Below are 15,679 nucleotides of genomic sequence, written 5' to 3' on the forward strand. Positions count from 1 at the left end.
AGGCTGTGATGCAGCCAGTCAATATACTCTCCACTACGTATTTTTAGAAGTTTGTCAAAGTTTTAGATGTCATGCTAAATCTTCGTAAACTCCCAAGGAAGTAGAGGAGCTGCTGTGCATTCTTTGTCATTGCAGTTATATGGTGGACCCAGGACAAGACCTCTGAAATAATAAGACCAAGGAATTTCAAGCTGCTGACCATCTCCACCTCTGATCCTCTGATGTGGACTGTCTCATGGGCCTCTGGTTTGCTTCTTCTGAAGTCAATAGTCATTTCCTTGGTCTTGCTGCCATTGAATAAGAGGTTGTTGTTACGACATCACTCCTTCCTGAGTTTCAATGTCCCTCCTACATGCTGATTCATCGCTGCCTTTTGTATTCAACCCACATTAGAGTTTTCATCAGCAAATTTGAACAAAACATTGAAGCTGTCCTTAGCCTCACAATCGTAAGCGTAAAGTGAGTAGAGCAGGGGGTGAAGCACACAGCCTTGAGGTGGACCTGTGCTAATGGAGAAGATGTTGTACCAATCCGAACCGACTGGGGCCTAAAAGAAAGGAGATCCAGGATCCAGTTGCACAAGGAGGTATTGAGACCACGACCTTGGAGCTTATTGATTAGTTTTGGTATTGAATGCTGAGCATCTGGCCCTGACGGGGTACCTGGCTGAGTACTAAAATCCCGTGCTGATCATCTGGCTGAAGTGTTTACTGATATCCTCATCCTCTTGCTTTGGCACTCTGAGGTCCCCATCTGCTTTAAGCAGGCTTCAGTTTTACCGGTGCCTATAAAGAGCGTTGCAACCTACCCTCAATGACTATCATCCAGTAGCACTTACATCCACTGTGATGAAATGTTTTAAGAGGTTGATAATGAAACATATCAACTCCTGCCAGAGAAGTGAACTGGATCTGCTCCAACTTGCCTACCATCACAACAGGTCCACAGCAGATGCTATCTCATTGACTCTTCACTCAACCCTGGAACATCTGGACAGCAAAGGTGCACACATCAGGATGCTCTTTATTGACTACAGTTCAGCATACCACCATCCCCTATCCAAGTTTCTGTATCTGCACACTGGCTGAACATCCAAATTCATCCATTCTATTATGGATTTATTGAGTATGCTGGCAAGAAAATGAATCTCAGGGTTGTATATGGTGACATATAGGTACTTCGATAATAAGTTTGCTTTAAACTTTGCACTTTGAACCAATGTCTACACACAAGCAGCAGCAACAACAGCAACAAAATAAAAAGATTGAAAGGGTGTACAGAAAATTTACAAGGACGTTGCCAAAATTTGAGGAGCTGGCTTAAAGGGAAAGGCTGAATAGGTTAGGACATTTTTTCCCTAGAGATTAGGAGAGAGAGCGGAGGTTTGATAGAGGTATACACAAATTGAGGAGTATAGATAGGGCAAACGCAAGCAGGCTTTTGCCACTGAGGTTGGGTGAGACTAGAACTGGAGGTCATAGGTTAAGGGTGATGGTGAACTGTTTAAGGGGAACATGAGGGGGATCTTCTTCACTCAGAGGGTGGCAGAAGTGTGGAATGAGCTGCCAACAGAAGTGGTGGATGCAGGCTCGATTTCATCATTTAAGAGAAATTTCAATAGGTACATGGAGGGGAGAGGTATGGAGGGCTATGGACCGGGTGTAGGTCGGTGCGACCAGGCAGATTAATAATTCAGTACAGACTAGATGGGCCAAGGGGCCTGTTTCTGTGAAGTAGTGTTTAAAAAAGCATGACAACTCTAGCAAAACAGGTCCCTTTCCCACCCTGTCCACCCGTCCACTCATACACACAGACGGAGCTCCAACCCCACGACAGGCTACCCCTGCATCTCCAGTCTTCCTCCGATCTGATGGAATTAAAAAGGGAGCATGTAGGTTTCCAGGGGCAACTGCTGACAGAGGCCAGCGGTCTGACCTCTGGCCTGTCAGGTATGGTCTAGGTGGTGTTAACATGATGCTGCAAGTCGTTTGATCAAGTGTCTCATGCAATAAATTTCCCTGCTCACATTTGCCATGGACCTCAAACCGTTGAAGGTTAATACAGAAGCAAACAAAATATAGAATATCACAATGCAGACAGAGACCGTCAAGTGTACGTTGGGCCTTTACCTCCAGAAAGTAGAGGAGAATTGAAATGGCAACCAACAGACCAAACCTTGGCTAGATCCACAAAAGAACAATGTTTGAGAAAGAAAATTCACAAAGCTGTTTCCTGGGTGAACCACTTACAATCTTTTTCTTTCCTTTTCTTTTTAACTTTCACCATGGGTATGTCATCCTCACTGCAAGAACAAAAACAGGAATGTATCAACGTTATTGGCATTGATGTGACTTCTCCACAGGAGAAGGTAAAGACAATAGTACAATTGTCCCCGGTACAATAAGATGGATGCTTGGCCTCACGATCTACCTCATTATGACCCTGCGCCTCACTGCGCAGCTGCACTTCATTGTCTCTGTAGCTCCTGCCTCATGCCTCTGTAATTCCCTTTACTCCACTGAAATACTGATACATCTGACTTTAGCTTCTCCTGCTCAAGTTTCAGGGCGAAATGTATTAACCATTTATTAACTTAACCCTTCAGCTTGTTAAGCCTGTCTCACCTCAGTACAAGAATAATCCAAACAGTTCCACTCACTTGTCTTCTCCCTGTATCCATGCAAGTTCTCTCCATTCAGATAAATACCAGCCCCCAGCTGAAAGCCATGACTTCCGTTACTACCCTGCGTGTGCATTCCTGACTCCAAGCACTCGCTGCGCAATCTCTTCATGTCACTTTTTTCTCCCAATCACATTCATTCTGTGCCCTCTGGTTCCTGACCTTCCTGCCAATGGGAAGTGCATGCACCCTGTCCAGAGCATTCCTGATTTTAATCGTTCTATTCCAGCTGGCGAGTAGGATTAGTTTGGATGGAGCATCAAGTTTATTGTCATTTGACTGTACATATATATAACCAGACAAAACAACATCCCTCTGGACTATGGTGCAACTGAGTATCAGACACAGCCCACAAAGCAAAATATTATCATAAGTAAGTTGATAAAATATTGTTCAAAATCCATATAGTGTGCAGCACAGATGAACATTAAACAGTAAACAGCCTGCTGTCCTGGTGATGAGACCTGGCTGGTGGCTGTCTCACAGTCTGAGGGAAGAGGCTGTTATCCAGTTTGCTAGGCCTAGTCCTGATGCTCCTGCACCTCCTTCTTGACAGTAGTGGGGCAAAGAGACTGTGAGTAGGAATCCTTGACAACACTTCAGGCCTTTTGTATACAACACACCCGGTAAATTTCACAAAGGGGGGGGGGAGGGAGACCCTGGTGATCCTCTCAGTGGTTTTTACTGTCCTCTGTCGGCTCTTGCAGCTCCTGTACCACATAATGATGCAGCCAGACAGGATGCTCAGTGGTGCTCCGGCCTGTTGCCATGGTGCTGTAATGTAATCCACTCACAACTTTGTCTTTTCCAGGAAAAATAATCCTATCTTCCCCAGTCCATTTACATAACTTACATCCCTCAGCCCTCGAACCATTTCGGTAGACCTCTTGTGCAGCCTTTCACCTGTTTCCTAAAGTGTGGGGTTTAGCAAGGTCTCCGTGTGTACACTGGGCCTTTGAAGTGACCTCCTATCTCTATAGAGTAGAGAATTGAGGCAACAACAAAGGAGAAGTTGAATGGGTGGCCAAACGTGTATTTTATGATATTTCACCATGACTTCCTTACTCCTGATTAAAGGTTTGTTTTGCTTGTCACATGTACATTGAAACGTACTGTGAAATGCGCCGTTTGCGTGAACAACCAACATGGTCTGAGGAAGTGCTGGGGGCAGCCTGCAAGTGTTGCCATCCAGTACCAACATGGTACGCCCAAGACTTACTATCCCTAACCTGTGGGTCTTTGGACTGTGGGAGGAAACCCACACAGACACAGGCAGAACATACAAACTCCTCACAGACTGCAGTGGGAACTGAACCCCGATCGCTGATGGCTGCCAGTGTAAAAGCACTATGCTAGCAAGCCGCCTACAGTGAAGTTCGCTGACTTTCCCAGGGTCTGATCACATCTTGTGCCAGAACATTATCACTAGAGACGACGTTGAGGAGAGCCTTGCCGAAAATAATCAGTTCCGGTTTCAGAGCAAGAAGACAGATAATCCAAGTTGTATCAACGGCTCTGTACTTACGGAGTGATTTTAGTATTCTTCTCAGGGCTGGCAGGAACATTTGCAATAACACCCTTTCCCTCAGAGGCAAGTGAGTCCTGATCCAATAACCTAATCAATGACTGATTGATAAAGTCTGCTTCACAAATGGTATTAATCGTTTCCTCCAAAACTGTCAGAGATAAGAAAAACAACAAGGGGATAAATACCTTCGAGCTTGCACTGTTGCACACAACGTTGGTTGGAATGGCATTATTTCTTCATCTATCATTTAACAGCTTGCTGTTTCTGAAACACAAGAGATTCTGCAGATGCTGGAAATCCAGAATGCTGGAGGAAATCAGCAGCTCAGGCAGCATCTACGGAAGGGAATGAACAGTCGCCGTTTTGAGCCGAGACCCTTCATTGGACTGGAAGGGAACGGGAGGAAGAAGCCAGAATAAGAGGGTGAGGGAAAGTGAAGGAGCACAGGGTGGTGGGTGAGACCAGGTGAGGGGGAGGGAGGAGATGAAGTGAGAAGCTGGGAGGAGATAGATAGATAGATACTTTATTGATTCCAAAGGAAATTAGTGTCACAGTAGCATTACAAGTGCACAGATATAATAATCGAAGAGAAGTAGAAAGAATAAAAAAATAAGTTACCACAAAGTCTAATGGGGGGGGGGGGTCATCACTTCCCAGGCTATAAGTTGAGTCATTACAGAGCCTAATGGCCGAGGGTAAGAATGATCTCATGTAGCGCTCTTTGGAGCAGCACAGCTGTCTTAGTCCGTTACTGAAAGTGCTCCTTTGTTCAGCCAAGGCGGCATGCAGAGGGGGAGAAGCACTGTTTAGAATTGCCAGTAGGGTCCTTTGTTCCTACCACAGCCTCAGTGTATCAAGAGGTGGAAGAGGTGTAGCGCTGAAGAAGCAGGAATCTGATAGGAAAGCAGAGTGGATCTCCCGGCTTCTCACTTCATCCCCCTCCCCCGCCTACCAATCTTTTTCCTTACCTGGCTTCACCTATCACCTTCTGGTGTGTGCTCTTCCCCTTCTCCCCACCTTCTTATTCTGGCTTCTTCCTCCTTCCTTTCCAGTCCTGAGGAAGGCTGTCAGCCCGAGACATCGACTGTTCATTCCCCTCCACAGCTGCTTCCTGACCTGCTGGGTTCCTCTGTCACTTTGTGTTGCTCCTCATCCTGTTTTCACACCTGTGGCACAGATTATGCAGGAGTGCAGTCCCATGGACAACGCCTGGCCTCTCTCACCGCGTCCTCTGCGCCATGAGCCTATTCTGGTCTCATCTGTTAAACCACAAAGGATCCCCACAACCACACCCACACTAACCCCGATTCCCGTTCCACGCGCTTTCCCCCGGGGACATATCTCACGCTGACACCTCACAGGCACTCATCCACCATTGGGCAAGCTAAAGGTTCAAGCAGCAACTTGCCATATATATTTGCACATGTTAGGAGTTTCTTGTGATGTGTTCATCAGGGTGCGACATGCAAAAAAAAATTGAAGAATTATAGAGAATTATATAAAAATAGAATCTGAGATTAAAGTATGGATGTGGGATAAAATGCACATATATTCATAAATACCAGCAAGTATTTACAACGAAAACAGTATTATAAAATGTGATTTAAAGTGTTTACAGTACAGTGCAGTGGTGAGTGTAAAAGATAGAGGGGATGGGGGGGGTGCTAAATTGAATAAGTAGAATGGTTGATCAGATTAACTGCCTGGGGGAAGAAACAGAAGATAGGGTGAAGTTTTTGATCAAACTTTTAAAGATCCACCAGTTCTAACCTAACTGAATCACATGAAAGTACACAGCACAACCATTTGGGCTTTGTTGGCAAAACCAAAAAATATCTACATTTTGCTTAAGAAGCTGACGTCTTAATTGGAAGCTCCACTTTCATGGCCTCCAATCCACTCCCTCGCCCTATTATGAAGGGAGTTTGACAAATCCCAAGGTTAATATTTGTATATCAATTTCCATTGTAAGCTAATGAGGTTCAGATTGCGAACTTCTCAGCACTCCCGGTCCTCTGGGGCACCGAGTCCACTTACTCACTTTGTCCAAATGCAGGGATTCCCATCCTCTTGATGCCACAGTCCCCTACCGGTAACCGAGGGCTCCGTGGACCCCGGGTTGTAACCGAGGGCTCTGTAGGCCCCGACCGGTAACCGAGGGCTCCGTGGACCCCGACCGGTAACCGAGGGAGCCGTGGACCCCAACCGGTAACCGAGGGCTCCGTGGACCCCAGCCGGTAACCGAGGTCTCCGTGGACCCCGACCGGTAACCGAGGGATTCGCGGACCCCGGCCAGTAACCGAGGGCTCCGTGGACCCTGGCCGGTAACCGAGGGATCCATGGACCCCGGTCAGTAACCGAGGGATTCGTGGACCCTAGGTTGGGAACCCCTGTTCAAAACAGGTGCTTTGACTAAAGAAAAGTGCATCAGGATTGCAGCCTTAGTCATGTCAGGATGAGAGGAAGAGAGGGGTGGAGGAGGAGAGAGAGATAGAGGAGGAGAGAGAGGGAGGGAGAAAGAGAGAGACAGATAAACAGAGAGAGGGAGGGGATGACGGGGAGAGGGAGACAGGGGAGAGGAGGAGAGAGAGATAGAGAGAAGAGAGAGAATGAGGGGCAAGATACCGTGAGAAAGAGAAGGAAAGAGGGAGGGATAGACAGAGAGGGAATAGAGAGACGGAGAGAGGGAGGAAGATAGAGAGAGGGAGGAGAGAGATGGTGATGGCAGGGTGAGGGAGATAGGGGAGAGGAGGAGAGAGAGATAAAGAGAAGAGGGTGAGATAGAAGAGAGAGGGAGGGAGAGAGAGAGAAGCTGGGGATGAGAAGGAGAGAGGGAGATAGATAGGGAGAGAAGGAGAGAGATAGAGTGAGACAGAGAGAGAACGAGAGAAGAGAGATAGAGTGAGAAATAGGTGGGAATGGGTAAGGAGGGAGTTCGTGAGATCAGGACCTTGTATTTGTTCTGTCTCCTTCTAGTGCTGCTCTCTGAAACATTGTGGGCATGTTATGTTGGCGCTGGAATGTGTGGTGACACTTGTGGGCTGCCCCAGTGTATACTTGGGTGTGTTGGTTAACTCCAATGAAACATCTCACTGTATGTTTCAATGTACATGTGATAAGTAAATCTGAAACATCAATTTCTCCTCGGCTGAGGTAGCAGAAGGACCAAATGACCAAGGCCAAAACTGGAGAATCTGAAGGACTGTAGGCCTGGTGAAGGTTTTGGAGACAGGGATTCTGCTGAGGTCTCTGAAGGTAAACAGAAGAGATTCTGCAGATGCTGGAGTTCTTGAGCAACACACACAAAGTGCTGGAGGAACTCAGCGAGTCAGGCAGCATTGATGGAAGAGAATAAGCAGTTGATGTTTTTGGCTGAGACCCATCATCAGGATGGGAAAGGGGAGGAAGGCAGAATAAGGTGGTGGTAGGGAGAGGAGGGAGGAGTAAAGCTGGCAGATGATAGGTGAGGCCAGTGAGGGGAAAGGTGGGTGGGTGGAGGAGGGGAATTGGTTTTGAGGGGATGTGAGGGGAACATTTTCAAAGAGCGCGGTTGGAATCTGGACCGTGCTGACTGAGGAGGGAGTGAAGGCAGGTACTCTCACGACATTTAAGAAGCGTCCTGAATCATCAAATCATAGAAGGCTGTAGTCCAGGTGCAGCTAAATGGGATTGGTATAGATAAGTACAGTGGTCAGTATGGAGATTGATGGGCCGAGGGGCCTGTTTCTCTGCCGTATGGCTCACTGATATTACTGGTGTCCTCAGTCTAAACCTCGCAGCTGCGATCCTTCAACAACTCAGCAGGGTTGATACCTACCTTTCAGTGCAATAGCTTCCCTCATCACACATTGGTAACAGTTTACTTTCCACAATGAATCGGGAAGCAGGTTGAGTATCAGAGCTTCTGCAGTCCTCCTCAGGAAATACGCCTCTTCTTTTCGAGTTCGGAAGACCTTCTCTCTGCAAAACATGACGATGAGTTCTTTTGTGAGAAAAACACACCAAATTAGAACCTTTAATATATGGGACTATTGCTAGTTACAAAATCTCTATGGAAAACGTATCATTATACAGCCATATTTTAAACTTACATCATTGAGGCTTTGGCCTGAGTTGAGTTGGATCCTGTGGTATCATTATAGTCAGACAGGGCAAAATCCCTCTTCTGTTTTAGTCTCAGTTGATGCCAATGAATGGGTTCAGTTGCTTGGAGTTATGTGTGGGCCACTAGACATAGGATCAGCAAAGGGCAACTATTGTTTGTGGATCAGGACTGGTGGCTCGGATGAAGGGAGGTTGTGGTGTGGATCAGGACTGGTGGCTCGGATGAAGGGAGGTTGTGTAGGATCAGCAAAGGGCAACTATTGTTTGTGGATCAGGACTGGTGGCTCGGATGAAGGGAGGTTGTGGTGTGTCTATGGTTGCTCTACCCTGATGGTGTCATGCATCATGATAGACCCTAACACCCTCTTCTCGTTACTACCACTGGGGAGGAGGTACAGGAGCCCGAAGACCCACACTCAACAGCTTTTTCCCCTCCGCCATCAGATTTCTGATGGTCCATGAACCAGCTTGTAATTTGTCTTTTGTGTGATTTATTTAGTTTGTAACTTATGGTTATTTTTACGCCTTGCACTGTACTGCGGCTACAAGGTATCACATACCCCGTGACGGGAATAAAGAACCAGCAGAGATGGAAAACACTTTGGAGCCCAGTATTGCTATTAACTAATGGTATTTATTAGTAACTACGCAATACAGTAATATTTATGTAGATAAATCAAACAGGTTAGCAATGATTATATATATAAGTAAGTATATCAGTAAGTGTGGAAATATATGTATGAAAAACCAAGCTTCTTTAAGTCTAGGAGTAAAAAGATACAGCCTTACGATGATGAGTAAAGTTCAGTTCAGTTCAGCTCGTGGTATTGAGTTGAGTAGTGATGGAGAGAGAGAGAGAGGGAGAGATTTGAGTCTTCAGGTGTAGCTGACGCCGTCGATCTTCTTGTTGTCCTTTGAAATCCTTTAAAAGTCACCGACTGTGACTTTAACAAAGGGGACTGGTTTTCTGTGGTGGAGCTATCACCCAGGCAAGGGTGGACACATGGACAACTCCCCACCAGTCAACCCTTTTCCTCCTTTCCACTGCAAGAGCGACGGATCGATCTACCTGATCAATCCTCCAAAACCCACTTTTCCTGCGGGCACCAACAATGCTCATTCAGTGTCCAAAACATGTGTCTGGGGTCTGTATCATCTGACCTTCTATTTATCTCACTGTACTGGGTACCACCTGTCATTCAAATAACCCCTCCTTCCTCTCTCTGTGAAAGAAATGCAAGCAGGCAAAAATCCTTGAAGAAAGTGTCAACAACCTGCCGAAAATCATAACATCGAGTGTCCATTAAATAACACTGCCTTCGGTCACCATGGCAACTTTCGAGCTGCTCGGTCCCATCTCCACTTCAGCAGAAATCCAACAGTTAACCAGATCTTTCTCGTTCCTTAAAGTGACAGTCCCACAGTTAGTCTTTGTCTCTCTCTTTTAAAATCAAGTTGTTGGTGTTAAATAACTCTTTCTCTCTCTTTTTGAAAGCATAGTTCATAGGGGTACTTCAGGATTCCGTCACAAAGGCAACAAATTTCATGGCACAAACCAACCTGGAGAGTCCCAGGAAAGGTTTCAGAGATGGGAAGGGCACGGGGGTCTCTGAAAATAAGGCTGAGAACTTTAAACCCAGGAGATTATGCTTGAAGTCTCGAGCAACACACACACAAAATGCTGGTGGAACTTGCCAAGTCAGGCAGCATCTATGGAGGGGAATTAACAGTCTATGTTTTGGGCCAAGATCTTTCAGCAGGACTGGAAAGGAAAGGGACAGAAGTCAGAATAAGAAGGTAGGGGTGGGAGGAAGGAGGTCAAGCTGGCAGGTGATAAGTGAGAGCAGCTGAGGGGGATGTAGGTGGATGAAGAAGGGGGAAAAGAAGCCCTTTTCTTTCCAGTCCTGATGAAGTGGCTCAGCCTGAAATGTCGGCTGTTTATTCATTTCCATAGCTGAGATCCTCCAGCATTCTGTGTGTTTTGCTCAAGATTTCATGACAAATGCAAACAATAATAAATGTGATTCTGATTCTGACAACTTCCTATCCTCTTCTAAAGCCTCCACCATATCAGAGATACCCGGCCACTTTCCCCTGCATTTAACACCTTGACTCCCTGTAATCTCTTTCCAGTTCTGATGAATGTGAGAAGTGCTTCACAGGCTGCCTGACCTACTGAGTATTTTAATGCTCTTTCCTCTATATATCAAATGTAGCAACCTGTAGATGTTATTACAATTGTTGATAGAACTACAAGCTTGTCACTTTCCTCTTTCCAAAGCAATTGAAGGCTAGACACACCAGAATCATTCAATAGATCAAAAAATAAAATGCTGCAGATGTTGAAGGTCTGGAGTAAAAACAGAAAATGAAGGAAATATTCATAATCTGAGAAAAACTGGGTTGATGTTTCAGGTGAATGGCTTTTCAACAAGACAGAGCGGTTTCAGAATTTACTAATTGTATCTCAGCCTTCTGAGCCTGGCTCAGGTAAAAACTGAGAATACATCAATGACATGTCAAATTCTGCAGATGCGAAGCTTGGATAGATATATGGATGGTAGGGGTATGGTCCCGGTGCAGGTCGATGGGAGTAGGCAGTTTAATGGTTTTGGCATGGACTAGATGGGCTGAATGGCCTGTTTCTGTGCTGTACTTTTCTATGACTCTGGATGCTGGAAATCCAAAGCAACACACACAAAATGCTGGGGGAACGCAGCAGGTCACTCAACATCTATGGAAATGAATAAACGGTTGACAATTCAGGCCGAGGCCTTTCTTCAGGGCTGGAACAGAAGTAGGAAGACACCAAAATAAAAAAAATGTGGGAGAGGGGAAGGAGAATAGCTAAAAGGTGATGGGTAAAGCCAGGCGCGGAGGGAGGGGAAAGGTAAAGGGCTGAAGAGGAAGGAATCTGATAGGAGAGAAGAGTGGACCATCGGAGAAAGGGAAGGAGGAGGGGACCCAGGGAGGTGACAGGCAGCTGAGAAAAGGTAAAATGTCAAGGTGCGGAGTAGAGGAAAAGTGGGGGAATTTTTTTACTGGAAGAAGAAGTCGATATTCATGCCATCAGGTTGGAGGCTACCCAGAAGGAATATGAGGTGTTGCTCCTCCACCCTGAGGGTGGCCTCATCGTGGCACAAGAGGAGGCCATGGACCAACAGGTTTGAACGGGAATGGGAATGGGAATTAAAATTTGGCCACTGGGAAGTTCTGCTTTTGATGGAAGCAGCATATCAATTCACAGGCCTTAAACAATTCATGACGATAGCAAGGTCAGATTCCAATCACCCCGAAGTAATATTGTGCGTGAAGTAGGGAAGCTTCGCATTTCTTTACTCTGAAGAAATAATGGCGACTCCTTTGCTTGCATCTTTAGAAACAGCTCTATTTCCATCTTTAATATCTCTATTTTTCCCTTTCATGGTTCTTTCAAAGACCCTGACCTGGAGTTACACGCTGACTTTGGTTCTTTGTGGGAATGGGACCTGCTATCGGGGTTTCACGACTGGTCATTATCCAACGTGCCAAGGGCTCGGCCTAAGAGCTCAGCTTGCCTTCGGAGGGCTGAGATCTCATGGCTCTGGAGACAGGCGAATCAAAGGTCAGTGTCCGGGCAGGTCGTTGTGTCATGAGAGATGGAAGATCTAAGACTGTTTGCCCAGAGACCTGAGATCTTTGGGCACAGAGCTCGGAAAAAGTGACGCAACAGACTTTTAACATCGCAAACCAGCGAGTTGTTTGTTATGCCTCCCCTCTCTCTGTGAAACAGAGACATCCCTTTCTCCCTTATTAGGGAGCCTGTGGTATGTCGAATGCCTGGTGAACTAGTAGTCTCTGGGGTAACTGCAAGTCTGTGTCTTTACTGTTGCTTTGCTCACGTTTTGGTGCTCAGTGGCAGGTGCTGATGCTTTCTTTTGCTGGTGGGGGGAGAAGGGATTGTTGCTTGCTGCTGTTTACGTGTGGGAGGGAGGGGAGCTGGGGGGGACTTCGGAGTTCTAATATTTAACTGTCATTCATTCTTTGGGGGCACTCCTCTGTTTTTGTGGATGTTTGCGAAGAAAAAGCATTTCAGGATGTATATTGTATACATTTCTCTGACATTAAATGTACCTTTGAAACCTTTGAATGTTGATTATCCATTGACAGTTTGAAGCAGGAAAGATAAAGGTGAACGTTTAGCTTTTATTTGCCACATGCACATCAAAACAACGAAACATGCGGTAAAACGCGTCAATGACCAGCACAGCCTGGGGATCGTGCTGGGGGCAGCCCGCAAGTGTTGCCACACTTCTGGCACCGATGTTGCAGGCTCAGAAGATAAGAACTCTAACCCTTATGTCTTCGAGATGTGGGAGGAACCCGGAGCACCCAAAACAAAGCCATACTGACGTGAGGGGCAAGCACAAACTCCTTCCAGACAGCGGTACTGAGAATTGAACTGGGATCTCACAGCTCATGCTGTAAGGCGTAACACTAATCGCAACCTACCGTGGCAGAGTGGAGAAATATTCAACTGACAATTATTCTGCAAAACACAAACACGAGGAAATCTGCAGATGCTGGAATTTCAAGCAACACATATAAAAGTTGCTGGTGAACGCAGCAGGCCAGGCAGCATCTCTAGGAAGAGGTGATTCTGCAAAACACACTGGGCCAAAGAGTTGAACCCGATGATAAATGAGAATCAGGTTTAATATCACCGGCATATGTTGTGAAATCTGTTAACTTTGCGGCAGCAGTACAATGAAATACGTGATAATAGAAGAGAAAAAACTGTGAGTTACAGTAAATATACATAGAAACATACATAGAAAATAGGTGCAGGAGTAGGCCATTCGGCCCTTCGAGCCTGCACCGCCATTTATTATGATCATGGCTGATCATCCAACTCAGAACCCCGCCCCAGCCTTCCCTCCATACCCCCTGACCCCCATAGCCACAAGGGCCATATCTAACTCCCTCTTAAATATAGCCAATGAACTGGCCTCAACTGTTTCCTGTGGCAGAGAATTCCACAGATTCACCACTCTCTGTGTGAAGAAGTTTTTCCTAATCTCGGTCCTAAAAGGCTTCCCCTCTATCCTCAAACTGTGACCCCTCGTTCTGGACTTCCCCAACATCGGGAACAATCTTCCTGCATCTAGCCTGTCCAATCCCTTTAGGATCTTATACGTTTCAATCAGATCCCCCCTCAATCTTCTAAATTCCAACGAGTACAAGCCCAGTTCATCCAGTCTTTCTTCATATGAAAGTCCTGCCATCCCAGGAATCAATCTGGTGAACCTTCTTTCTACTCCCTCTATGGCAAGGATGTCTTTCCTCAGATTAGGGGACCAAAACTGCACACAATACTCCAGGTGTGGTCTCACCAAGGCCTTGTACAACTGCAGTAGTACCTCCCTGCTCCTGTACTCGAATCCTCTCGCTATAAATGCCAGCATACCATTCGCCTTTTTCACCGCCTGCTGTACCTGCATGCCCACTTTCAGTGACTGGTGTATAATGACACCCAGGTCTCGTTGCACCTCCCCTTTTCCTAATCCGCCACCATTCAGATAATAATCTGTTTTCCTATTTTTGCCACCAAAGTGGATAACTTCACATTTATCCACATTAAATTGCATCTGCCATGAATTTGCCCACTCACCCAACCTATCCAAGTCACCCTGCATCCTCTTAGCATCCTCCTCACAGCTAACACTGCCACCCAGCTTCGTGTCATCCGCAAACTTGGAGATGCTGCATTTAATTCCCTCATCCAAGTCATTAATATATATTGTAAACAACTGGGGTCCCAGCACTGAGCCTTGCGGTACCCCACTAGTCACTGCCTGCCATTCTGAAAAGGTCCCGTTTATTCCCACTCTTTGCTTTCTGTCTGCTAACTAACTCTCCACCCACACCAATACCTTACCCGCAATACCGTGTGCTTTAAGTTTGCACACTAATTTCCTGTGTGGAACCTTGTCAAAAGCCTTCTGAAAATCCAAATATACCACATCCACTGGTTCTCCCCTATCCACTCTACTAGTTACATCCTCAAAAAATTCTATGAGATTCGTCAGACATGATTTTCCTTTCACAAATCCATGCTGACTTTGTCTGATCATTTCACCGCTTTCCAAATGTGCTGTTATCACATCCTTGATAACTGACTCCAGCAGTTTCCCCACCACCGGCGTTAGGCTAACCGGTCTATAATTCCCCGGTTTCTCTCTCCCTCCTTTTTTAAAAAGTGGGGTTACATTAGCCACCCTCCAATCCTCAGGAGCTAGTCCAGAATCTAACGAGTTTTGAAAAATTATCACTAATGCATCCACTATTTCTTGGGCTACTTCCTTAAGCACCCTGGGATGCAGACCATCTGGCCCTCGGGATTTATCTGCCTTCAATCCCTTCAATTTACCTAACACCACTTCCCTACTAACATGTATTTCGCTCAGTTCCTCCATCTCACTGGACCCTCTGTCCCCTACTATTTCTGGAAGATTATTTATGTCCTCCTTAGTGAAGACAGAACCAAAGTAATTATTCAATTGGTCTGCCATGTCCTTGCTCCCCATAATCAATTCACCTGTTTCTGTCCGCAGGGGACCTACATTTGTCTTTACCAGTCTTTTCCACTTCTACAGAAATATATAGAAATAAAATAGCTGAATTAAATAAGTAGTGCAAAAATAGAAATTAAAAAAGCAGTGAGGTAGTGTTCATGGGTTCAAAGTCCATTCAGAAATCAGATGGCAGAGGGGAAGAAGCTATTCCTGAATCACTGAGTGTCTACCTCCTCCCTGATGGTAGCAATGAGAAGAGGGTATGTCCTGGGTGATGGGGGTCCGTTATGATGGGTGCTGCCCTGCTGAGGCATTGCTACTTGAAGATGTCCTGGACACTATGAAGGTTGGTGTCCACGATGGTGCTGACTAAGTTTACAACTCTCTGCAGCTTACTTCAATTCCATGCAGTAGCCCCCACCCCCCCCAACACCAGACAGTGAAGCAGCCAGTCAGGATGTTCTCCATTCTCTCCAAATTTGCAATTAGATTAGATTTTGCAGTTAGATAATTTAGCTACTTAACAAGGTGGAAGGGGGCTGTCAGTGTGCAGATTTGGCCTCTCTGGTTAGAGAAACATATTGCTGCTTAGGTTCACCAGACTGACTGCCAGGATTAAGGTGCTGTTACAAGGATATCAGAAGAATAAGGAATGAAATTCCCAAGGAGTGCAACATCCCGAGAAGGATTGTGGGAAAGGATTGGAGACACTAGAGACTCCACAGAAGGAAGGTCACTTCAGGATAAGAAGTCGACCATTTGAGATAAAGACGCCATTTCTCTGTGCAGTGGATTGTAAAACTTTGGAGTTCT

At 46.0% G+C, this 15,679-nt stretch overlaps 1 protein-coding gene across 3 annotated transcripts in view; it reads right to left on the reverse strand.

The window, feature by feature from the left end:
* Positions 1–15,679, reverse strand: part of LOC140204338 (sorting nexin-25) — a 101,319-nt gene that overhangs the window by 60,481 nt on the left and 25,159 nt on the right. For all 3 annotated transcript variants that reach the window (XM_072270986.1, XM_072270987.1, XM_072270988.1), the window contains 3 exons: positions 8,026–8,168; positions 4,206–4,356; positions 2,250–2,302 (listed from right to left, as the gene is read on the reverse strand). In XM_072270986.1, coding sequence (XP_072127087.1) covers positions 2,250–2,302; positions 4,206–4,356; positions 8,026–8,168 — 347 coding nt within the window. The remainder of the gene's footprint in view (positions 1–2,249; positions 2,303–4,205; positions 4,357–8,025; positions 8,169–15,679) is intronic.

The sequence above is a fragment of the Mobula birostris genome, chromosome 10 (genome assembly GCF_030028105.1).
Source record: "Mobula birostris isolate sMobBir1 chromosome 10, sMobBir1.hap1, whole genome shotgun sequence".
Taxonomy (NCBI): Eukaryota; Metazoa; Chordata; class Chondrichthyes; order Myliobatiformes; family Myliobatidae; genus Mobula; species Mobula birostris.